This window comes from Pleurodeles waltl, chromosome 5 (genome assembly GCF_031143425.1).
Source record: "Pleurodeles waltl isolate 20211129_DDA chromosome 5, aPleWal1.hap1.20221129, whole genome shotgun sequence".
Lineage (NCBI taxonomy): Eukaryota > Metazoa > Chordata > Amphibia > Caudata > Salamandridae > Pleurodeles > Pleurodeles waltl.
This window is the reverse complement of record NC_090444.1, coordinates 579428555-579455022: the sequence shown is the minus strand read 5'-3', so window position 1 is coordinate 579455022 and position 26468 is coordinate 579428555. Positions and strand designations below refer to the sequence as shown.

General features: G+C 41.6%; 1 protein-coding gene across 1 annotated transcript in view; it reads right to left on the bottom strand.

Moving 5' to 3' along the window:
- Window positions 1–26468, bottom strand: part of RYR2 (ryanodine receptor 2) — a 2714825-nt gene that overhangs the window by 988561 nt on the left and 1699796 nt on the right. The window contains exons 44-45 of the mRNA XM_069234403.1: window positions 24392–24527; window positions 15916–16102 (exon numbers count right to left, since the gene is read on the bottom strand). Of these exons, the coding sequence (XP_069090504.1) occupies window positions 15916–16102; window positions 24392–24527 (323 nt within the window). The remainder of the gene's footprint in view (window positions 1–15915; window positions 16103–24391; window positions 24528–26468) is intronic.

Genomic DNA, 26468 nt, shown 5'->3' with positions numbered 1-26468 from the left:
TGCAGCCAGCCAGGGCTGTTCAAGTGAGAGCCTCCCAGGGCTACTCTCGGGTTTTCAGTTTACACTCACCTCCCCATCACCACTTATAGTTAATGTGAACAAAATCTTCCTGACATTTATGCAGGTTTTTCACTCAAGAGAAGTTGAAGTCATGTAGGCATATTGAAAAAATACGTCAAGTACAATATGAACGTTTCACAGTAGTGAGCAGGAAAGAAGCAGGAACAGACCTTTGAGCAATTATCTAAACATGGCTTGTATGTCATTTTGGGCTTGTGCAGTACAATTTCGCACTAATATTTGCACGGAATAATCAGTATAAATTAACAATTTTCACTAGTCATAAAGTGCAAATGTTGGTACAAAATGGCTTGGCACAGGTGCCTAATTATTTGGCACATATTCTGATTTACTTAATACGACCACTGGTGCAGCAGCATCTAAACAGAAATTTGTACAAATCGGCACCAAAGGTAATTTCTGGAAAATAATTCGAATAATTACTCAGTCCAGTATTAAGATACTGAATGGGAAAGTGGAAGAGATGTGCAGTCAAGTGATATTGAAATTTCGTCGAGCATTGGGATAGAAAAGCACCCAAAACATTAAAAATAATTAATAACAAAACACAATTAGCATACTCTACAACAATCAATGTCTCTGGACGCTGAAATCAAAAGATTAACAGAAAATAAACGAGAGACGTATGGCCAACTCATTTTAACTTGAGCAAAGGTTTGCAGTTTGAAGTTTTATATAGACAGTTCCATTGTCCCCTTAACCATAAAAAATGTAAAGTAAGTGTACTTCTGTTTCCAGGGCTTGATTGCGCTAGAATGTATTGAGACTTCGCGTTTCTGTGCACCTGCGTGGCCTCGGAGGCACTGCAGCTCTGTTCGAACTAATTACTGCCAGTGTTAGGGTGAAAAGAGAGGCTCAGCGATTCAGGTATCTGCAGCCTGAAGTGTGTGACAGACTGCAATATCAACGCCTGGCAGGTGATTTTAAAAAGGTCACTAATTGCACGCCTCGGGAAAACAGCATTGTTGTAAATGCCAAACTTGATACGTAATTGCAAACCATTAAGGCAAAGCCGAAATCTCTGGCCTCTCAGCAAAACATTCTAAGTAAATTATGATGGTGTTTTTTTGAAAGTAAAGTAAAACGATGCTTACTTTTATACTAAAGAATGCGAGCTGCACATAGAAATGCATGAGTATAGCCTTGGGTCGTGCTGGTCGTGCACAAGCATCGGCTCATGGGTTTGGAAGGATGCCATGTGTCCCAAAATCAAACCACGTGCAGCCCCACGGTGCAAGGTATGTACAGAGAAAAATGAGAGGGAAAGTATGTTGGCTAGTGGTTAGACTTCCAGAATTTGCACTATTGGAAACATGGCTCGAATCCTGGCCTCGTTCAACATGCTATGGACATGGGAAAAAATGTAATCCTACTGTGCCTAAAAAATAAAATAAAATGCATAACATAAACTTCAGTTGTAAGGTGCTGCACTCAGGGAAGATTAGCAAACACATAGGTTGCAGTGTGTTCCTTACTGATGTTGGCTGTGAGAGAGCATAACCTAGTTTAATAAACAAAGGGTCATGTTCATGATACAGAATTGGCTGAACATTATGAGGTAGATTTAAATAAAACTAACGCTCTGCAAAGGAGCTATCAGGTGTGTTTCAGTGAAAAAGACATTGCTGATATGAGAACCCCAGGCTTGAAACCTCAGATCAAAGAACTAATCCAGAACATTAGGAAATGGAATGAATCAGATAAGTGGGAGACTAAAAGAGCAAAGAAGAAGGAGGTAAACAAGCCTCTGGGAGAGCCGCCTCCAGGTGGAGCAGAGAGAGGAGTTACAGCCTTTCCTTTGATAGAAGTGCCTGGTGGAAGGTATGTTCACGTGCCATGGAGCAAAAGTGATCTTGCATCATATACCAATGATTTTCCAAAATTGCAAGAGAATACCAAATGGTATCAACAGATCGAAAGGTTTGTGAAAATCTTGCAGATGTGGGTTGATTTGTATATGTAATTTGACATCGTTGTTCCGAGTGATTTGTGGACTGATTGCGATGGCCTGAGTTGGAACCAACTAGAAATACAATAACCAAGGGTCTGTCGCTGTTGTTAATACATAAATATCAGGAGGTCATGAAATTCCTGAAAGGGAAGGTGCCTCCACAAGGTGTTGATTCTGTTAAGATTGACAGGACTACTTAAGAGTCAAATGAGTCGGCCCATGCTTACAATGAAAGGTTGTTACAGACATCCAAATAGTATAGTGGTATGGAGAACTTAAAGGCTAAGGTTATGACACATTTTGTGTTGAGGTTTGTGACAGGGTTGAGACAAGGAAGGAGCATGATGATACAGCAACATTTGATTTGTTGGCAGAATGTAGTATATTGACAAAACTTTGAGCTGTGCAAAACACTGCCATGATGAGATAGAGATGAAGCAGAAAAAACTGAAGGAAAGGTTGATGGTCGCTCAAATGAAAGCAGCTCAGAGAACTAGCCAGAAGCCCCTAGTTGTAAAAAATGCAGGCACAATGCAAAGTGTATATCAGCAACCACAAAATCCAGTGCAGGGTAGAGGTTGAAGAGTCCTTATAGACCCTGGTACCAGAATTGATGTAAATAGTCTAAAAAGATCAACTCCTCGTCACATCTGCAATAAGCTGGGACACTAGAAGCAGAAATGTTGTTTGAATCCAGCTAATCAGATCCAATGCACAGGGTATGTGCCTTGCCAGAATAATACTTCTAATCAGGTGCAGGGTGTTCAAAGACACAGGAGCCAACAATTTTAATGTGCCCCAAGCTCCAATGTCGTGATGCCACAGCGAAATGCTGTTGGGTCGACTCAGAGTTTGAATTAGGATATTAGCCCATTCCAACAATACTCTTTGATGATGGAGATGGCTTTGATCAGCCAGCCTGACGGTGCGTGAGAGGGAAGGAAGATTGCGTACTTGGAGTAGACCATTCAAAGATAGTGAAGTGGATGGTGACCTGTGTCATTTTGCGGTTGACACTGGTGCTACCCATTCTACTCTAAGAACTGTAAAAGTTCAAAATCTACCCCTCTTGGGAAAAACAATCCCAATTATTGGTGAAGAAAATAAGCAAATGACAGCTAAAGAAAGTGCCCCAATCATTGTGAAAATGAGATTCTTTGAAGACAAGCACAGGATTATATTGTGTGACCACATCCCAGTGAACCTTTTGGGAAGAGACTTGCTTACAAAGTTAAATTGTGCCATCTTTTGTACTCCAGACGGGGGATGAAGATGCTTTCTTTAAAGTATCAAGAAATGAATCTCGTTAAACGTTATTGACTTTGTTAACAGTTGACAATTTGCCTCCAGATTTGAGAGAAACTGTCAATCATGAAGTGTGGGATTTCTCAAGAAAATATAGCAGACTGATTAAAGATGTAGAACCCATCTGAATAACTGTTAAACCTCGTGCTGAATTCCTGAGAACCCCACACTATCATTTAACCCCTGAAACGATTGCTGGAATAACTCCTTTAACCGACTCCATGATACAAAAGGGAATGCTGAAGGAGATAATGGGGTGCCTTTGCAACTCTCCTATTATGGGACTGTAGAATCCAAATGGTAAGTACAGAATAATACAGGACCTTAGGAAAATAAACAAAATTGCTCTTCCTTGTTGCCCCGTGGTACCGAATCCATCTGTAATATTGTTTTGAATTCCATGTAAGGCTGAGTGGTTCACGTTCATTAATTTGTGTGAGGCCTCCTTTTCCACACCGTTGCACGCGGATAGCCAATTCCTCTATGACTATCGGCTTGGAAACAGGGTTTTGGCATGGTGCTGAGTTCCTAAAGGGTATACTGAATCTCTCTTAATCTTTAATCAGATTCTAAAGAAAAAAATGGAATCTTTGGTCATGCCTTGCAATTCAGTCCTGATCCAATACATCGACGACCTAATGGTGGCGTGGAATACTCAAAAGGCATGCAAACAGGATACCACTGCATTAATGAACCACCTGGCTGAGAATAGCCATAAGGTATCCCCAGGAAAATTACAATATCGTCACAAATATCTTAGACATCACATTGAAAAAGACGTGAGAAAGGTGCCACAAGAGAGGATTTCAGCCACATTGAAAATGAGTCCACCACCTACACAGAGGGAAGTCAGAATGATTTTGGGAACTGTAGACTACTGTAGACACTGGATATCCAACATTTCCCTGGTAGCCAAGCCTTAACAGAGCTGACAAATAAGGATGCATCTCATCATGTACCATGGGAAAACAACTGCCTTGACACGTTCCTAGAGCTGAGAGAATTGCCCTCTGTCGTGCCCCAGCTTTGGGGATGCCCAATTATAATACATTTTTTGCACTTTTTTGCAGTGAACAGGAGGGCTGTGCTCCTCAGTGATGACTCAACTGCAGAGAAATGCTAAGAGACCAGTGGCATATTTTTTGGCCACATTAGTTCCTGTTGCTGCTGCATTTCCTGGATGTAAAATCGGTAGCTGCGGTCAGCACTAGTATAGAGATGCATGAAAATATTTTTATGGGTCACCGATTAACTGTATACGTGCCCCATTCGTTAGAACTTTTGCTGACTAGAACCAGAACACAGCATTTGACAAGTAGTCGACTGACTAAATATGTGCAAGTGATTTTGACTGCAGCGAATGTGACAATAAAGTGTTGTGGGATTCTGAATTCTGCTACTCTGTTGCCAATAGTAGATCAAGGAACCAATGAAGATTGTGAAGAGAAGCACAACTGTCTTGATGTTACTGAACTGTACGCCAAGCCGAGACCAGATTTACAAGATGAACCATTACCTAATTCCGATTATGTCCTTTATGTTGATTGTTTATTTTGAGAAACAGTGGTAGAAGTTTAGGGGCAGCCTTTACTGTCTGTACACTTTCTGGAGTTGTTGAAGCTTCCTAGCTTTAAAGAATGTTCTCTGCCCAAGTGGCTGTGTTGACTGCTCTTACTAGAGCATGTTGTATTTCTGATCAATTGAAAGTGACACTCTTTATCAATAGTCAATACAGCTTTGGTGTTGTTTATGACTTTGGACAACTGTGGTCTCAGGGAGGCTTTATGACATCCTCTATATCCCTGATACAGAATGGCGAACAAGTGAGAAACCTTCTTGACGCACTACAATTACCTGAACAAGTTGCAGTGGTTAAGTGCCCTGCCCACCGTTCAGTAGATGATCATGTGACTCTGGGCAATAGGTACGTCAACAAGGTTGCCAAGTATTATGCTCATAATGTTTGAACATTTAATGGTGAATTCACAAACAAGAGAATGGATAAGACTAACTTTAACATCTTGTTGACAACAGTTGATACCTGGGAGAGGTGAAAAGGCTTCAAGAGGAAGTGTCAGAGAAGAAACAACAGAGTTGGGTTAGAGCAGGTTGTGTCAAAAGAGATGATAAAATGTAAGTTTCAATAGATGGATGACCAGTGTTACCAAACAGCTTCTTACCTCCTATAGCTAGACATTTTCATGGCCCAGCCCATATTGGTAGAGATGCAATGGTGAGTGTGTTTATGCAGACCTAGTTGAATCTGAAATTCAGAGTGATGGCTGAGGCATTATGTCACAGGGGTACAGGGGTCAAGAGAACAATGTTGGAAAAAGAACTGCAGTCACATTGATTCACATAGGTAGGTCAGGAGGGCCTTTCAATAGGACAAAGACAGATTTGTTTTAGATGCCTGTGTTCAATAGATTGAGGTATGTTTTGATCATTGTATGAATCTTTTCTTGTTGGCCAACTAGGAGAAATTTACTGTAGCCAAATTATTGTTGAGGGGACTCACCCCAGATTTGGGTTTCCAACTTCTTTTGAATCAGATCGAGGAACTCATTTTAACAATGAGGTCCTGAAATTGTTGTGCATAGCATTGCAAATGGAACAGAGACTGCAATGCAGCTACAGACCTATGGCTTTGGGGCTTGTTGTGCAGATGAATAGCACACTGACATCAACACTGGCAGAAGTGTGTGTTTCGACATGTTTGAAATGGAGTGATGCTTTACCCCTTGTGTTGCTGAGTCTTTGGAGTGTACCTGATCAAAAGACTATCCCCCACAAAATACTAATGGGGAGGGCGATGAGTCTGCCTGCAACTCCTGCGAATGCACTTGTGAATATGACAGATGATATGGTCCTACATTCTTGCAAGGGACTAGCTGATGTAGTGTGTTCTTTGTCTCATCAGGTTGGAGCAGTCACAACCCCCTCTCAACAATAACAGTGCTTTGACCTCAGTCCCAGCAACTGGATATTGGTGAAGAAGCACGTTAGGAAAACATGTCTAGAACCCTGTTGGTGTGGGCCATACCAGGTGATCCTGGTTACAATGACTGCTGTGAAGTGTGGATGTCTCCCCAACTGGATAAACACTTCCCATACTTGCCAAGTTGAATGTCCCCTTGATACGACAGCGCCTGTTCCAGAAGAACCAGTTATATGAGAGAAACAACAGGGACAGGTTAATCACGCTGTTAGGATCAACATGAGTTTGAAACAATAGACTTCTGTCTAGTGGTGAATGAGTCAGACTCAGATCCCGGAGAAGGAACAAGTGCTGGAAGTAAGCATGGACGCTGGAGACCGTTGGCCCAGAAGACAAGAATGGGAAAAAGTGAGCATGCCTAAAGAACGTGTGCCATTGACAAAAGCAGACGGGACAGAAACTCTGACTTGAGCAAAAGTGAAGATGAGGGTGTGACACTGAGAAGGTCGAAAAGGACAAGAGTGACTAGTAGTAGTAGGTATTCTTCTAATTGAATCTAAGTACACTATTCCAAGAACAAGAAAAATAAGTAGAATGTAGGGCCACAGGACAGTCCTCTTTTTAGGAGCAAAGTGCCCTCACACATCCACTCGGATGTCATGCTTCATCATTGGGCAAGCTCATTGTCAGACCGGCTCTGCAATGTCTGACAGGCACCCCAAAAGGAGGTTCTTTGCCGGAGATCTTTTTTCAGTAATCGAGTACCCAAACCAGAGAGTAATGGCAAATAGTGCACCATCTATGAGCACACCACAAACAGGAGAGCAAAAAGAATAGAAATTAAAATTGGCTCGAGAACCCTGCGACCTAACCACTAATTTTATTAATTGAGACAGAGCCTAGGTCAAGGTTAAAACACGGGGGAGAGTGAGGACTGAGGTGATGCGCATTCACTCTCGCAATCACAAATCAAAAAGGGAGGAGAGAGAATTATCTAACACCCCTGTGAAATGGGTCCAATAGGTATTCTTCTCCAGAGTGGACCTACTTTGCAAATGACACAGCCGCAGATCAATAGTTAGTGAAATATTGGGATCAGTATACAAGTTTGGCTAAAACTCTATGGACTGAACATTGTGGTCGAACCGTATTTTGAATTTTCGCTGTCATCTATGAGCTAAGTCTGCTTGCACATTAGAGAAATTTACATTGATTAGGATAAGGGATATGGAAGACTTCCTAGGCCCCAGTAGAAGAAGAAAGAGGGTTGTCAATTAGAAGAACACAGAGTAGTGCTAGGGAAGTCCCCAAACTTTGTATTTTGCTGATAAACAGACTTTTTGAACTCGCTGTGTTTATTTCATAATACATCAAATATTAAAAATGTAATGGAGTCAAATCAGAAAGTTAGATGTAAATACATAGTAGGTGCTTTGCTGCTCATTTTCTTAATAATACTAGTAGTATTGCTAATCAGAATTTATTTCTACACGTTCTGAAGATAAGTAGTTATGCCCTAATGTTTCCCTGTTGACTTTTAGCCCTAAGGGTAAAAATCACTATATGTTTAATGAAAAAGCATCACATCTGGATGAGTCTAGGGGAGATTATACAGCTAATGTATATTTTAAATTGCTATAGGAATATATTCATACAATGGATGCAAGGGATTCTTATGTCTGTACACAGTCTGCATCAGAGAGTATCACTTATCATCATATTCCACTGACATATGGTATTTCTTGTAGTTTACTATTGAGTATTCTTTATAATGAGGGATGCTTTCAATATTTATTTTCAAACTTAGTGCTACCACAAGTTCCCTTGCCAAAGTATCTGAATAAAAAGCCTTATTTTAAAGGTGCAGAAATTACAGGGACATATTTTGCATCACTGAAACCTTTATACACTGCATTTGCACATAGCCATAATTTAACTAGTTCAATGGCTGAGACAGAAAAGAAATTTCAAAATTTGGCAGAAGACCAGAGGAGGAAATTAGATGCCAAATCCAAAACAGATAAGGATTTTAGAGAACAACACAAATGGAAGAAAGAGGAAATAGAACATAAAGGACAGGGGGATTTGCCAGAAAGTTGTGCATACACATTGATCAGAGCTATATAGATCCATTGTTTATAGGAAAAAATGATTGTGAGCATGTTTTTGATGTCAGCGGAAAGAGTGATTTCTTCTTCGATGGAAGTGAACTTGTGAATCCTGGAGTGTATTTTATTTGTGAACAGCATGCATATTTTAAGTTGGCGAAAGGTTGGCATGGTATGTGTTATCTAGCAATAGTGTTTCCAAAGATTTATCATGTGGAGCACCTTGAAGAGCCTGTATGGAGGATGAAAGCTACAACTAGACAAGGAGCAAGTTGTGTTGTAATAGTAGGGATGTCTTTGGTGCATTGATTTCGTCAGTAGAAGTGATTCTAAATGACCTGAAGATTAGAAGTTGTCCACAATAATGAATAAATTAGCTACTAGCACTGCAAATTCATTGTTCGTAGACACTGAGATGGAAGAAATAAGATCTATGGTTTTGCAAAATCAGCTTGCTTTAGAATTGTTGCTCGCAAAAGAGGGCAAAGTCTGTAAGATGCTGAAGGTCTAACAATGTTGTACCTATATTTCAGATAAAAGTAAGGATTTGCCGAAATATATCCATAATATTTCTGGGTTGACAAAGGATTTGAAAGAGCTGGAAGCGACTGATACATTGGAAGCAATTAGAAATTGATTTTCTGCTATAGGCAGGCAGTTTGGAAATTTAGGAAGCAGAACTGTAGGCTTTGTGTTGAGACCATTGTTGATTATTTCAACTGTGGGAATAGTTCTGTTGGTTGGATATGAAATCTTCCAGAGAATGAGGATTCTGAAACGAAGGAAGAGAAAGAGAGCAGAAGTTGATATGGAAGATAATCAGTGTAAATATTATGATGTTATGAAACATTTCGAGGAATCTAGGTGAAAGTTGTTTAAAACAACATGGCTTTAGAAAGTCTTATTCAAGAATGAAGTAGGTTTATGATGACTCTAAAAGTCATCATCAGGAGGGTTGACATAGGATAACCTGGCTGTCCCATTGTGTCTTTTAAAACATGAAATGAAGGGGTGGTTGTTTTTCTGCATACGTGAAAATGTTTCCCATTTAAACATAGTGCACCAAATTTCATACAAGTAAAGTGCACAAATGAAAATAATGTTTTATGTATAACACATTTAATCATATAAAAATATTTATGCTATAGTATTTTAAGCACTATTATTCTTTATAATCATTTTATATTCAATATAATAAGACATACAGAAACTATTTAATTCTAATTGTACTTGTGCATACTTAGCTTGGCCGGCATGAAGGCCCACATTTTTCTTGTGTTTTAATTTCAATGTAAATTTTACTTTCTGCATGTTCTTCTAAAGCTGCAGGTGCTAAGACTAATAAGGGGCCTATTGTGCGTGAGAGATAAGATAGTCTGAGAGAAGTGTTACAAGGATGGAAGTAGTAACCTGAATTGGCAGTTATCGTTTCGAAATTCCTGAGTGTGAGGCTGCACCAAGGCCACATAGAAGAAGCCTAAAGCAGATACTGTTATCAATTATTCATTTAATTTATGACTTTGTTCTTCAGAAGAAGAGTTTGAAAGTGATGTCATCTTGCGAGGGATCGAGATTTCAGTGTGGTTTAATTAGCAAAAGGGTTCAGACCTCTTTATTCCCTTAAACAGAGCGGACCTATTTGGGGTATAGACCTCAATTCTTATAGAGCTGGCGGCTCTATGCTTCACACACCTCTCTTAACAGTCACTATTAGGAAAGGACATTCTTGACACATCCCCTTCCAAATAGTGAGTCGCAAATCCATTTTGGGTTTGGTAAAAGGTTACTAAATCCCAAAATAGGGTTTTGTACATAGGAAAATGCTTTGTTTTGATCGCAGACAGCCCAGTTCTGTGAATCAGGCTATTTGCAACCCCAAAAAAAAGTGACATACATGTGGCCCCTAGATTCAATAGTTAGGCAGGAGAATTTGATTTCGGATTTTAAACATCAAATGCTTTTCTTGATTTTCTGCATTGTCGCTATTGAGATATTGGTATTCCATATGCTAATTTGATTCAATATTGTGCAACGTTTTAACTCTTCTTCTAGAGATTCTGTATAGCTATACCATGGGTTTGAGGCTCATTTATGTAAGTTTGACTTTGAGTTTGTAATAAACCCTTTGAAACTTTAAGTTGGTCTCAGAGATTGTATGTGTGACTATTTCGTTGCACTGCAATTGACCTTCATTAATTTGATGTGAGTCTCTTCACCCTTCGGAACAGAGAAAGAAAGATTCATTGGAGTCAATAATTGAAGATATGATCCAAGCTGGTTCAGTTGCATGGCCACTGCATCACTGACAGCTATGTCCATAAGTTTATTGGTTGATGAAATAAAACCACTCTAATATGTGCTTAGTTTTAGCATAGATAATACTGAAGCATTTGCAGATGCTTTATAGCATCCAATATGAAATGGGAAGACCTAGGAAGTTAGTGGACACCTGCCCACAAATCTAAACTAGTTCCTAGAATCAAGGCCGACCTACAGAGTGCAATTCACAAACAGTTTTGTAAAATTGATTTTTACTGCACAGGAGTAAATTCCACACCATGATACACCAAATCTGGACTTTGTTTTCCAAGTGGCACTTGTGGATATGAAAATCCACCACCTGCTGGAGTTTTCACATACATAAATTCAGAGGCAGGAGTGTGGGTGTTTCAAAAAAGTCGTGGGTGTCATTTGCAGTCAACACCTAAAAAAGCCACAGTTTGTGAGCACTAAACAGTTTGCAGGTAGCTTCTTGTCCTGAAAATGTAGTTTTGTCTGGAGGAAAAAAAGCAATGAAAATCTATATTTTCATCTCATTTACACATTCCTATTTTATCACCTGTTGGAAATTCTACATGCTAAAATTTTGAACATTGGTGTACTCGCGGAAATCTATGACAATGTTTGATATCCAAAGGCATACCTTAGTAACTTTGTGAATCTCATAAACGTTTGCCATTTTGTACAAATGTATGAGTATTCCAGAGTGAGCAGATTTCTGACTTTGAAAAGGTTTGCTTTGTAAATCAAGCTAGCAGTTCTTAAATTGAGTGTAAGTCGCTCCTACAAGTCTGCCTTTGTTTTTGCAGGTTCACACCTAAAGTCCTGCATTTAGGAATGTCCACAGAGAAATGCTGAAAGAGAGGTCAGTTTAAAGTCTAATGTTGGATATGTGGATATTAAAGTTGGTTAAATAGCGACTGGATTGGTTGTAGAGTTAGATGCAGTCTCCTGCCAACATACTGGTGTATCCTTCCTCAGGCCAATATGTTCCAAAAAGTTTAAATAAACTTTCAAGAAACTGGTAATGGTATAATAGATCCCAAAAGAGTATCTACAATGGTGGGGCTAAAGCCTGGAGGGATCTTTGGTAATGGCACAGCTTATCTATTATAATTTAGCATAATATGGACTGGCATAAAAATGGCTGAAAATGCAGCAATTACAGAATCAGCCAGTCAGACTGGACTGTGGTTGGATCTCTCAACTAATGACCATCTAAAAGCAGCACTTTAAAGACTATATTGTTTTTGGGTAAAAAAGAAAATTGCCTTTGAAGTTCTCTTCGAGAAACATACAATGTATGAATAAGTTGCACACCATTACAAAAAAATGTTCAGGATTCATCCCGTTAGCACTGCGTAACAATGATGTAGCCCTTTTGATGTCTATTGCCTATATGTTAAGGCAGGACCTATTGGCTTTGCTAATGCTTGTGAGAATGACACCATGTATAAGTGAGAAAGCAGTGCTCAAAATCATACACCTATTGAATGAATAAGGCAACAGTAGAAGTGCTTGTGAGACCAAAATGCCAGCCTTCTAGCTAGAGTTTCAAATGATCCAACATGATGAATTGTCAAAAATGGCAAAGACCTAGGATCCTAGTGTCCAAAGTCATTTTGCAGTTGCAAAACCTGAAAATCGCAAAATTAACTGCAAAATGGCTTTTGTTATGTACTTAACCCATTTTCCAATTCAGTAACTTATTTCCGAACCGCAAAATGGGTTGAGAAATCTATATCAAACTGCTTTTTCAAAGGAACATGTTTAGGGTGCCCTTCTAAATAGCGATTTGGTAAGGTATTTAGCAAAGTTCTTGGACTGAAATCAGATCAAAATCATTGAAATGCTATCATCACCTAAGAAGTGTTAACCTATTCATAAATGTGAAGGGGTCCCTTTGGAACTCTTCTCTTTTGTGAATGTTAAAATAAACATTAGTTGGGGATACTCAGTGGACCACAGGAACACTGCCAACTCTCAACCAAGCAAATAAAAAAAGTTTTTTCCTTTCAAATGCACGCTAGTCTCATTTAAATGCTGCATTAAAAAAGGTTGAATTCACTTACGATGCAATCACAGACAATGGGGTCTACTGACCCAAGCAGGCCACCATCTCTGTGATGACATTCAATCATATTGGGATGCTAGTTATGAATTACCTCAAAAATATTAATGAGGTGGATTGGATTGCAATCCACAACGATTCAGAATTTTGTGAACCAAATTATTAGTACGCAAATTGGTTTGTAAAATTCCTTTTCATTTTCAAAACCTCAGTGAGCAGCTTGCAGGTCGTTTTTGCAAATGGAAATTTTGTACAACACAGACTAGGGGGGTCATTCCTACCCCGCCGCCCGCCAAGCGGGAACCGCCAATTGGCCGCTCCGTGGTCAAAAGACCGCGGAGGCCATTCAGACTTTCCCGCTGGGCCGGCGGGCGCCCGCCAAGGGAGCGCCCGCCGGCCCAGCGGGAAAGGCCCTGCAACATTGAAGCCGGCTCCGAATGGAGCCGGCGGTTTTGCAGGGGTGCGACGGGTGCAGTTGCACCCGTCGCGATTTTCACTGTCTGCTATGCAGACAGTGAACCTCATGCTGAGGCCCTGTTAGGGGGCCCCTGTACTGCCCATGACAGTGGCATGGGCAGTGCAGGGGCCCCACGACACCCGTTCCCGCCATCCTGTTTCTGGCAGTGAAAACCGCCAGAAACAGGCTGGCGGGAAGGGGGTCGGAATCCCCATGGCGGCGCTGCTTGCAGCGCCGCCATGGAGGATTCTCCCAGCCGGGGGTAATCCGGCAGGAAACCGCCGGACCCAGCTGGGCGACCGCGGCTTTACAGCCGCGGTCGGAATGCCAGATGAAGACATTGGAAACTCACAAATCTTCAGTTGCTTTAGAGCCGTTGATCAGTGGATGACATGGAGCCCTCTCAAACCGAATGCTTCCAAAACAGAAATACTCAGATGTGGTGACTGGAAAAATTATGCGCCTGGCCTGACGATCTTGGACCACCTCCAAAACTATCTAAGGAAGTTAGAAACCTTGGAATTACCATCCACTCCGAGTTAACAATGAATGCCCAAGTGGACAAAGTAGCAAGATCAAGCTTCATCGCCATAAAACCTCTGTGACGTAGCTTCCCTCACCTTGGATTTTTACACAAGGTCCAGGCTACTCTCTCTTGTACTGTGTAAACTCGATTATGCCAATGGCTCCTACCATGGATCATCTCTATCTACTATGATATATATATATATATATATATATATATATATATATATATATATGTATATACATATATATATATATATATATATATATATATATATATACTCTTTAGGCCTGTTTTAAAAAAATGTATATATTACTTATGGTTAAATGTACATATGTATGTATGTTTATGTATGTGTATATATACACATGGATATATAGGCATTTGTGTATATATATATATATATACATATATTATTCTATGCCTAACATGTTCATAGGTTATTGCATAGTTTCTATATAATGTGTTTGATTACATGCATATGAGTCTCTGTTTTTATTTTATCTATCACAATAGGTAAATATTATCTTAACAATTTATCCACAAGCGTTTCACTACTGAAATATTGGGGGAAAATTAAATATTGTTATATAGGTACAAAAATAAATTAACTTCAAATACTGCAACGCTTGAAAGTCTATGTTTATACAAGGTAACTTTAAATCTCAATATATTATATGTCTTACATACAGTATATATTCCCTTACTATGTAATCATTTATCTACATATGTATTACTTTAGTCCTACAGTACAAGAGAAAAAAATACTCTCGAGAAATTTTTACTCTGTCTCAGCATCATCCTATAACTTCATCAATCTATCCTCTATCTCCACTCTTTGACTCATCTCAAACCCATTCTATTACTGTGATCCCCAAAATAACCCTTCCTAGACTCTTTCCTCCTCTTCCCCTTCTGGCTCGCCCTAAACCCCAGTTTACTACTATGATCTCCCAAACAACCATACTAAATTCTCCATCATGTATCTCTCCTTTGACTCACCTCAAACCTCATTTTACTACTATGATCTCCCTAATCCCTTTCCACAGACTCTTCCCTCCTCCACCTCTCCTTCACTCATCTCAAACCTCATTTTACTACTATGATCTACCAATTAACACTTCTGGATTCTTCCTTCTTCTATCCCTACATTGCTCTGTTCAATCCAACTAACAGACTCACGTCCTCTGCTCAAATCAACTCACACCTCCCTATACTAATAGCATACTTATATTTCCCTACACTAATCCAGCACTAATTCTTTGGGTTTCAGAGTAGCGTGCTACTCAATGTAAAGAGCTTTGACGACTCACCAGGGGTAGTAAGCGCTATAAAAATACAATTACAATTACAATTACAATTAGGAGTGGTGTATACGTAATAAAAGGGAAGGTTTGGCCTGGCAAGTGGGTTTACTTGACAGGTCAAAATGGAAGTTTAACAACTGGTCACAGACTCTGCAGTGGCAGGCTTGAGACATGTTTGAAGGGCTACTGTAGTGGGTGGCACAATCAGTGCTGCAGGCCTTCCCCAGTAGCATTTAATTTACAGGCCCTGGGCACATACTGTGCACTTTACTAGGGACTTAAAAGTAAATGAAATATGCCAGTTGTGGATAAACCAATGTTACCATGTTTGGAGTACAGAGCACCTGCACATTAACACTGGCCGGCAGTGGTAAAGTGCACTGAATCCTAAAGCCAGCAAAAACGAAGTCTGAAAAACAGGTCAGAAGGCAAAAAAGTCAGGGGAAACCATGGCAATGATGCCAGGTCTAACATCTTCTAAATGTATTTCTGTGTTTTATGATGTTCTTTTTATATCTGGTTCTGGCTGTTGCTTATTGCTAGTGAAAAGGAAAATTATAAGTAGGTGTTGTGATCAAGCAGAGGATAAATGATGTTTTTCTTAAGGACCCATGCAATGTTACATTTACAAGCAGCATATTTTATGCATGTCTAACAACAACAAAGTTTAAGTCTGAATATTTAAATATAAAATATATATAAACCCGTTTAAAAATTATTAAAATTCGCAGGTCTTACTCTGTCCGATGCCACCCTAAAACATGTTTAAACATATAACTGAAATGAACTATTTAACAAATTCTCGTAATGAGTCAGAAAGATGCAGCATTTTTAAAAAACGCAAGTAAATGTGAGCAGCTTAGGAACGCAAAAAATGAAAGAATGACCTACAGCGTTTTGGCAGATCCAGTTGTTGGCGACAGGCCGTCCCTGGTTGGATCTTGTGATATCTGTATGGCTTCTTCCATAGCAGCAAGCAGGCCATTGCCTCCTTCTCCTCTCAAAGCTGGGCCAAAACACTCTGGGCGACGAATAAGTAACCTCACCACAACATTGGCGTTCTCTTCCACGCTCTCCCCTGAAATCATTGATGGAAAACACGTGAGTAAGCCTCACTCATACAATTTTGTTACCGAGATTAAATCTGAAATGGGCCAAACGATCCATTTTACAAATTAATCTGAAAATTTGCGCTTTGCTTAAGTTAGACAAAAGTCTATATAGGTGCAGCTACAAATGAATCAAAGAACATTTTACGACCGATAAATTAAATATCACTTTCACGTGAAGGCTAATACTGCAGGCATATGCCTATGAGTTGCACAGTTCTTTCTAATTTCTCTGATTCTTACTCTCCTTCTAGACCCTACTGTGAAAATGAGACCTCCGGCAGCTTTTCTGGTGTATGTCTGTCTGTCAACCTTACCCCTAACCCTAAACCTGCAGACTGTCCATACAGCGGACGATCCACATGCACTAGGTTATGTACATTGTGCAAATGCACATTTTCTTATTTCTTTCTTCACATGGCAAACATTTTCTCAAGTCAAGAAATGCCTTGTCATAAAGACTCTGAAAATGGTGTATTTGGGACAATTTCTCACATTTATAGAAGGATTAACTTGGCCAGCACACGTTTGGGAATGCCAAAATAAACCACTGTGGAAACACTAATTCTACCTTTCCCACGTGGTGGAGTTTATTCATACATGTCATCTGTGAATGAGTAATCCTGCAGAACCTGATTCGGAATTTGCAGTTTCCAGTCGCAGGTGACACTTTTTCAGTAGCTAAGTGTGACTTACTTAAGCAAAGAGTGTTGTGAACCAACCTCTTTGGATCGAGAAACAACAAGGGAGTCTCGTTTCACTGCAAAGCTGGTGAATATCCTTATCAGTGTGTTACTATATTAATATCAGGTCTATATAAATAATAAAAAAAAACTTGCAAAGTCATATTATCCAAGGGTATTTGTATTTTGTTTCCATCGTTTAGGATCCAAAAATCAAGTGTGTATTTGGTGTGTTTCTCCAAAGAACATTAGATTAAACTTAAAAGGAAGAAGTGGGTGTTTTAATTCGTATGATCCAAAAACATAGTGGGTATCTGTCAGTGCCAGCCTGCAGTAGGAATAGATGGGGGGCGTGATGGTGCCAAACTCACCATATATGCCCCCCCCCAACCTTGGCGTCCATGTGCAGGAATGGAAGGAGATTCTCACTGCTCAGTGGTATCGCAAATCCAGCCAATCCTGGAGAAGCTCTCATGCTGTTTTCAGCATGATAGCCGCTCCAGAATTGGTGGGAGCAGACTAACACAACATTCATTTTGAGGGTGGGAGCCTGTGCCAGCAATTCCCTGGCTGTTTGACAGCCCCAGGATTGCTTGGTCTACAGTGCGCAGGTGGGGTTGGCCGTAGCTAGACAGCTGGCCAACCCGACATGCGCACCGATAGGGGCAGCAGTGTCTCTGCAATTGCAGGATTCAGCCCTACCCCATCCCCTCACACTCACGCTGTACACAGCGCAACCTGGTGGGAAAATAAAATGGCATTCTTATTCCATTTTATTTATGTTTGCCTGCTGCACTCGCAGCAGGTGGGACAATGCTCCTGTGCTCTTAAGGAAGAACCACCCCTGACATCCGTCAGCAATTCTTAGGTTATTTTTCATTGTGTGTACGTTGTCAGGTTCCTGGACAGAAAAATCTGAACTCCGTCTGATGGCATCATCTCTTAACCTCAGCATATCTGGTGGGTAATAGGGGGAGAGGTGAGGGGGCACAGAAAACCCAACTAAGCTCAGCAGTGCAGGATGTCTGACAATGCAGGTGTTTGGGGCTGGCGGCAGACCAGATTTGGAGTATAGAGACGTAAATTTACAACTGCTCTGCAGCTGTTACGCAGTTAATTCTGGCAATATAAGAGAAGCACAGCAATGTACACAAGCATATTGAGCATTCAATGGTGGGACGTTTCACCTGGACTTAATTTGGCGTTGGTGTTGTGTGTTTGTCTGTCAGGTTCTCACAGGCAGGCAGGCAAGCAATGCAAAAAGAAACAGTTTGTCCTACAATCCAGATGAGACATTGGTCACCCTCTATTCTGAAGTGTGCTGAATGCAGTCGTTGACATCCAACTTTCTCATCTCATTAGCTGATCCAAGAGGCGGCTAGCCAACAAAAGGGACGCGTAGTGTGGTAGCTTTTACTATCTCTACACGTTATTACTCTCACCACTCGCACCCTCCACTGTTTCCTTTTGGAGCAGGGTCAAGGTTGGTTTGGATATGGTTGGGTCCAAACTGAGGTAGCATGGGTGGTGAAAAATAATGGATTCAGATGCATCCCCATGTGATTGTCAATGGTTGTCATCAATTCAAGCATTTATCCTTCACCTTATTGTTTTTGCACAAGGCTGAGTAACCACCTGTACACATTGTAGCAGTTAGTTTGTCAGCCAACCTTCCTCAATCTCTGGTGAGGGATTTGAGAGGCTTGACAGATGTTTATAATTATCATTTGTCATGGAGGTAACTTCTTCAGCAGCTTGCATCTAATCTCATGATGATAGTTAGAGTAGAATTCATTAAACAGTAGAGAAGCATAGCAGAGCTTCATCATGGGCCTTTCAGTTTAATCCTATAAAGGAAGGAGGGACTGTCTGTGTAGTTTTGGCATGTATCTGAGTGATTACACATCTAGGCAATATTGCCATGTGCAGATTGGAACCCCTGTCTGTAAGTGTTACAATCTACAGATGGGCAGTTGGAGAGGAGACGGACGAGTGTGGACGCTCTGCTCTGGTTCAGCCAGCTGGGGTACCAAATAATCATATCTTCTGATCTACTGGGTTGCCTTTCATTACAGTCTGTAGCTCCACAATGTGGGTAAACCATTTAGCTACTGAAACAAAGCAAGCCCAAGTTTAAATGATGATCAACATGCTGTACGGCAGCTCCAGCTTATATACATAAAGCCAGGCTTTTGGGCAGCATGTCTGTACCAGTTACAGTGAGTGCATCTCATACTTTGGAATAGTCAATCTATAATTCTTGTCAGAAATAACCATCTCAGGGAGACTTTTGGTATAGCTTCATTCTCAGAATCTTTTCCTGCTGTACCATAGTGAGTATAGGAATCATATGCCTGCAATTGACTTAATGATTTGCCTCGCATTTGGCCTGTGAACAAGGGCAAGGATGCCCGAAACACGTCTGGCCTGGAGAGAAGGAATTCCATGTCTGTTATCGGCTTTGCTGGATCTGAAAATAAACACAAATGAAACCTGTTGAGAGTGCGCCTCCGTCTTGGGACAACATTTCTTTGTGGATATATATATATATATATATATGTATATATATATATATATATATATATTACTTCCTTACATACTTCCTTATATATATATATCCTACTGGCGGTCACCATTAGATAGTCAAAGCTATGACCTAGTTTCCAGTGAAAAAGCATTTTTTGACTTGGCTGTATCTCTGGCACCGTTTGACAAATCTTCACAAAATGTTCTGACAAAAGAGTGCCTGAGAATCTTGTTGTGCGTGGAAAGCTTTGGGGTAACCAAAAAGCGGGGGGCCGGAAAAAAGGGGGGGGAGTGTCAAAAAAGTGCATTTCCCACTTTAATTCCCATAGGAATTTTAGACATGACTACAGCGCAAACTGCTGGACAGAATTACACCAAAATTGTCAAAAAGGTAGCTCTTGGTCCAGAAAGAGTGTTTTTTGTTATTTGGTGTAAAAAAAACGAATTTGTAGAGCTGGAGGCACAAAGGCTTCGCAAATACTCCCGATCTTATGCTGAGATCTGATTCACTGCCAACACTTCAACCTTCCTGGGGCAAAATACTTTTGGAGTAATAGGGGGGATCCTGTGGATCCCTCGTGCCCTAAGGAACACCACCTCCCCGGGGGACAAAATACTTTTTGGATAACAGGGGGTTCCTACGGACTGCGGGGCTACAATAAGTTTAAAGGAGGGGTTCCATTGGGATCCTCTGCCCCAGGGACCACCACATCACTGGGGCAAAATTTAGATCAAGGAGAGGGCTGTGCAGCCCCATCATTGAGCTATGCATGGCCCTAGGGACCGCCACCCCCCAGGGACTTCTCCTGCTCCCTCCTGAGGTGCCCACCTTTGGGAAGTAGGTGTTTGCTTTTGCTTGGCAGAGAGCAACTCCGCTTCAACTCCGCTTTCAGAAAGCAGGAGCTGTCAAACAGCTCCCACTTGCTGAAAGCGGAGTTTTAATCCCTTTCCCTGCACCCAAACATGCATACAGGAAAATAGATGAAAACATTGCTTCTACAAGCAGGGAGCTGCTATGTAAAGCAGCTCCCTGCTTGCTGGAGAAATGCCAACTGTGACCACAGGGGCCTTGAGGCTCCCAAGTGGTCCCCATAGGTTTGCACTGGGTGCCCTAAGCACCCAGTAACATGTGACCAGGTCCCGAAGGAGGGGGTTCCTGAGTACGAAATCAGCCTAGGGAAGGGGGCCATGTGACCCCCTCCCTTTCAATAAAAGTATTTTGCCCCGAAGAGGTGGTGGTCCCCAGGCCCTGGGATGGGGGGTCCTAGCAGCCCTCTCTCATAAATATTTTTTTAAGTAGTGCCAGGAAAGTGGTGGTTCAGGGGCCCAGAGGAGGGGTCCGTGCAGCCCCATATATTTTTTAAATGATATCCCAGGAAGACGGTGTTTTTTGGGACTGGGATGGGGGTGGGGGGCAGTGTGTCCTCACCATAAGTGTTTTTTTATTATGAAGCCCAGGGGAGGTGGTGGTCCCTGGGGTCCAGAGGGGCCCATGTGGTCCCTGCAGCCAGGCCCTGCAGCCATCCCCAGCTGCGAGGTACGGAGTTTGGGAGGATATAGGGGGTTAATGGCAGAGCCTGGCCATAGGCCACCCCCGGCTGTGCACAGACTTCCTGATTGGATTAATGTATAGTAGTTCAAATTACTTTACGTTTAAAAAACCATAGAAATTAAATGAAAACAACAAAAGTTACAGGATACATTATAGTTAGGCGATAGAATAAAAAAGAAAAACTAAAGGTTACAGGGACATTATAGTTAGGCTCACATTTTAAATGCACAGAAATTCAGCAGTTATAGTTACCATTATTTCAAGTAACTCTAACTCGTGCCCTAAGGTAACTATAACTCTTGCCCTTGTCATGCATTGCTAATTACCCCAGATATCACATCACTGATGACATCTACTAAAACATCATTGATAATATGAATGGAATATTTGCAGTAAAACTATTGAGGACAAAACTGTGCATGGTGGGGCCATGAGCTATAGTTACCCTAGGGCACGGGTTATAGTTACTTGAAATAACTATAACTATAAATACTGAATATAAACATAAATATACACATTATTTATGTCTCTCTCTCTGTCTCTCTCTCTCTATATATATATATATAAAACCTACCGGTGGTCACCAGTAGGTAGTTATAGTTAGGATTTTTTTGACTTAGCTGTATCTTTGGTGCACTTTGATGAATCTTTATGAAATTTTCCAAAACAGTGCCCTCTAGGGCCTTGTTGTGTATGGAACTTTTTGGTTATGATCTGTCGAGTGGGAGTGAGAAAAGTGTGGGAGGGGGAGGGGGTATGGGCAAAAAAGTGTGCTTCCCATGTTAATTCCCGTGAACTCTCTAGATGTGCAGGCAGCCAGAACCACTAGATGGGATAACAACTAATTTGGCAGAAAGGTAGCTTTTGATCTTGAGATCACACTTTTTGTTATTTGGTGTAAATCCAACAATAATTTTTGAGATATTAAAGAAAATCAAAATTTGTATATTTAGGTTCTGAATTTACCTTTTCCACCCCACATGCGATATTTGCAAATTTGTCCCAAGGCACCCCCCATGTAACGTCGCAACTAAATTGAGAATATCAAAACAAAAACAAAAAAGAGACATTAACACACTCACAATCTCTTGTACTCATTCAGAGACCCACTCAGACACTAATGCACTGACTCATACACCCACAGATGTACTCATGCACTCACTCACAAACCCACTCAGAGGCTCATACACGCACTCATAGACCCACTGAGGTGCTCACGCACACACTCCCAGACCCACTCAGAGACTCATGTATGCACTCATAGACTCAGAGACTCATGGACACACTAACAGGCACACTCAGAGACTAATGCCCCCACTCACAGACCCACTGAGGTACTCATGCACCCACACACAAACTCACTCAGAGACTCAAGCACCTGCTCATAGACCCACTTACGTACTCATGTACACACTCACAGACCCTCTTACAGACTCATGTACACACTCACAAACCCACTGAGGTACTCATGCACACACTCACAGACCCACTCAGAGACTTCTGAATGCACTCAGATACAGAGAGTCATGCACCCACTCACAGATCCACTCAGGGACTCATGCACCCACTCAGAGACCCACTCAGAGACTCATGCACCAACTCAAACACCTAGGGGGTCATTCTGACCCTGGCGGTCTTTGACCGCCAGGGCGGAGGACCGCGGGAGCACCGCCGACAGGCCGGCGGTGCTCCAATGGGGATTCCGACCGCGGCGGTAAAGCCGCGGTCGGACCGGCACCACTGGCGGGGTCCCGCCAGTGTACCGCGGCCCCATTGAATCCTCCGCGGCGGCGCAGCTTGCTGCACCGCCGCGGGGATTCCGACCCCCCCTACCGCCATCCAGATCCCGGCGGTCGGACCGCCGAGATCCGGATGGCGGTAGGGGGGGTCGCGGGGCCCCTGGGGGCCCCTGCAGTGCCCATGCCACTGGCATGGGCATTGCAGGGGCCCCCGTAAGAGGGCCCCTACATGTATTTCACTGTCTGCTGCGCAGACAGTGAAATACGCGACGGGTGCAACTGCACCCGTCGCACGGCTTCCACTCCGCCGGCTCGATTCCGAGCCGGCTTCATCGTGGAAGCCTCTTTCCCGCTGGGCTGGCTGGCGGTCTGAAGGCGACCGCCCGCCAGCCCAGCGGGAAAGTCAGAATTACCGCCGCGGTCTTTCGACCGCGGAACGGTAACCTGACGGCGGGACTTTGGCGGGCGGCCTCCGCCGCCCGCCAAGGTCAGAATGAGGGCCCTAGTGAGGTACTCATACACACACTCACACCCCACTTGGATACTCGTGCACGGAATGTTAGATTTAGAGACTTATGCACCCACTCACACACCCACTGAGGTACTCATGCACACACTCACAGACCCACTCAGAGACTCATGCACGCACCCATAGACTCAGAGACCCATGCACCCACTCACAGTTATAGCTAGAAAACTGAATTTTAAAAAAACATAGAAATTCACTTGAAAAAACAAAGTTTACAGGGACGTTAAAGAATAGGTTTTGAATTTACGCGCACAAAACTAAAGAAATTCAGCAGTTATTGTTATGGTTATCTCAAGTAACTATAACTCATGCCCTAATGTAACTACAACTTGCGCCTTCACCATGCACTGCTAATTAACCCAGATATTACAGCACTCATGACATATTTTTTAACATCACTGATAATATCACTGTAATATTAGCAGAAAGATTATGGATGAGAAAATTGTGCATGGCGGGGTGCGAGTTATCAACATAATACATATGTGGAGTTAGGTAGAGAATATGTATACATACTTACTGTCGATATTTTTGTCCTCGATATTATTTTCTATGATATTAAGATATAACAATATTCCCTGCTCGGTATCTAGGACCCACACTGCAGTATGCAACTTCAAAAATAACATCATGAATGACATCACTGATGACATTGAGACGGCTGTAAGGTGTCAAACCACATTAATACACAAGTGAAAGAATAACTATAAGACTACATATTCCTATATTATATATTTCTAAATACAACCTGTATTAATTCCTTGGTTTACAGTTCACTGGTTTCTTATTCTGGCAAATATTTTTGTAGCACTGCGGCTTCAGAGCAATCAGGTATCCGCCCGATCCGAAGACGGCATTGTGAACTATAGTTCAAATAATTTATTTAACATGTATTTGCTTGACTGTGCTGTTGTGAGCAAAATGAAATGTTCTATTTTTCTCAGAAGCAATTTCGATTCATTAAAAGTTAATCTAAATGATAATATAAAATCAGAGAATGAAGCAATACATAGTTAATTATGTGTCAATTCACACTGCATTTACTTTTAGACACATGCATTGCAAAGTATATTATTAAAAAAACACAGCTACAACGTCTAATGGCAAGGCTGCCGATTCAGCGTGCATGGCTGGCAAAATATTGAACATATTTCACTCAAACTATAACCAAGATATACGTTTATCTACAGCATACTCCACATTGATCTATAGATATTCTCGGTCCTTACCATTGCAGAAGACAGCAAAGCGAAGAAAATCCAAGTATCTCTCTCCTTCAACTGGATTCCATCCAATGTCGGGATAGCCCTTAGACACCAGCAAAGGACAACTTTGTAGGCCACAGCCTGCCAAATATCGCACCACCTAAAATAAAGAAGCAATACAGCAAGCTTATCCAATGACAATGTTGCATCTTGTGACGTCATACGCAAGGACCAGAAAGTGTTCCCTTATTTCTTTGAAAAACAGCTTGTTGTCCGGTAAAAATGTTGAAGGAGTGAAAGCCAACTACCCCAAACCACTATAATGTTTTATTGGCCCCTATTACATTCAGGTACAAGCATGCATAAGCAGGGCTGTAGCAACTGTACCATGGACGCTAACTGATGGATACTATCTGAAAGACATGTTTGAGTTTCAGTGGGCCCCTCACAACCCAGGGCCCTGATGCCACTGCACCCGCTCCACTTTTAACAGCTATACTCCATGAGCAGGCGGATGTGTCGATACCACCAACTGGAATCACATTTCTCTGAGATGAGAAAACAATATGGGGATCTGCTCTCACTCCTGTTTTGTTTCAACGCCCAACCTGCAGGTGTTGCGGTGTACCACCGGTCCTTCTTATACCCCATAGGGTCTCAAAGAGATCCATCAGTGTAACCTGCACTCACCTCCATGATTTAGACCAGCAATGACTTATGTACATTTGGGTGGTGTGCCCTGGTTCAGCCATCTCTGTAACCCCATTAGGGATTAAGCCACCTTCAGTGTCAGGAGAGAAAGCACATATGTATAGGATATGTTCCTTTCCAATTACAGTCTTAGTTAGGGAAACAGAACCTAAGTACTGTTCTTGGCCGGTGCTATTTCCCACCCCCAGCGCACACTATCTGTCATCATTTGCTCATGCTGATTTGTTGGTACTGTACTGCCCAACTCATGATAGGGACTGGAAGTCTTATTTCAGTGTTTATGCCCATATACATTATTGAGTAAAACAATAACTTGTGTAGAGTACCAAAATGCTAAGTTGTGTGACTTTATCTAATGCATTTCAAGAAGTCTCTTTAGGTATACTATTTTAACTGCAGGTGTACTGGCGATGTCCGCTTTCTTGGGGTCTTTGTTGCATAAACACTGTTCTTTACTGAGCACGCAGCACGTTTAATGTGCTGTAGAAATCTTCTTGCACCAAAAATGCCTTGGGCACCATTTCATAGCACCTCCTTGAGGTGAACATTTGAACAGTGTTGCCTTATTTACGGAGGACATCTCTGGGCTCGAACTGCTTGCAGACATCTGGAGCTCTACATCTATGAGGCGTTGCCAGTGCTGTTGAGGATACTTTTCTACAGCAATGTCCTTCTCCTCCAACTGAGACACACATGTTAAATATTGTGGGGATTTGGCTTCTGAATAAAAAAAACACAATTCAAGACTGAAAGAAAAATCTAGACAGCCCTCTAATACGGTTGTTTGAAACCAAACATAGGTGAATAGGTTGAGCAGGGCTCATATAACTCAAACATTCTTTTTGATTTGTGATTGGGGATTATTTGTTTATAATGCAACAAAAATCTGATGTTTCATATGTCCTAGGATGAGCAAGGGTGACATCCTAAAAGGATAATGTTCGCGGAGTTAGCAGTTTCTTTTACAAATGTGAATACTGTCCACATTTGATAATCTAGTTCTCGAATAATGTAAGGAGCTGTGCTTTTTGCCCACCACAACAATCCCTGCATCTGGGACTCCTTCAATACATTTTCTACCAGTTTACCTTCTTGTTTTGAGATGGAGCCGTTCATAAATCCCCAATCAGTCTACACAAGGGTGAGCCATTTGCTTTCAGAACAGGTGATACCTGCCTAATGATAATGACTGATGATGTTTCCATATATTTTAGATTGATACCTCTCACCTAACTTTAAGATTAGCGTTTGCCATGCTAGGGATGCTCTCTGATCGAGATTGGATTTGGATGAGTTTCATGATAAGGTAATCAGCTTGGATTTTATGGTGATACTAGAGGGAAAACAGAATGATGCCTTACAAGTCAGAATCTAAGGGCCTGATCTAGAG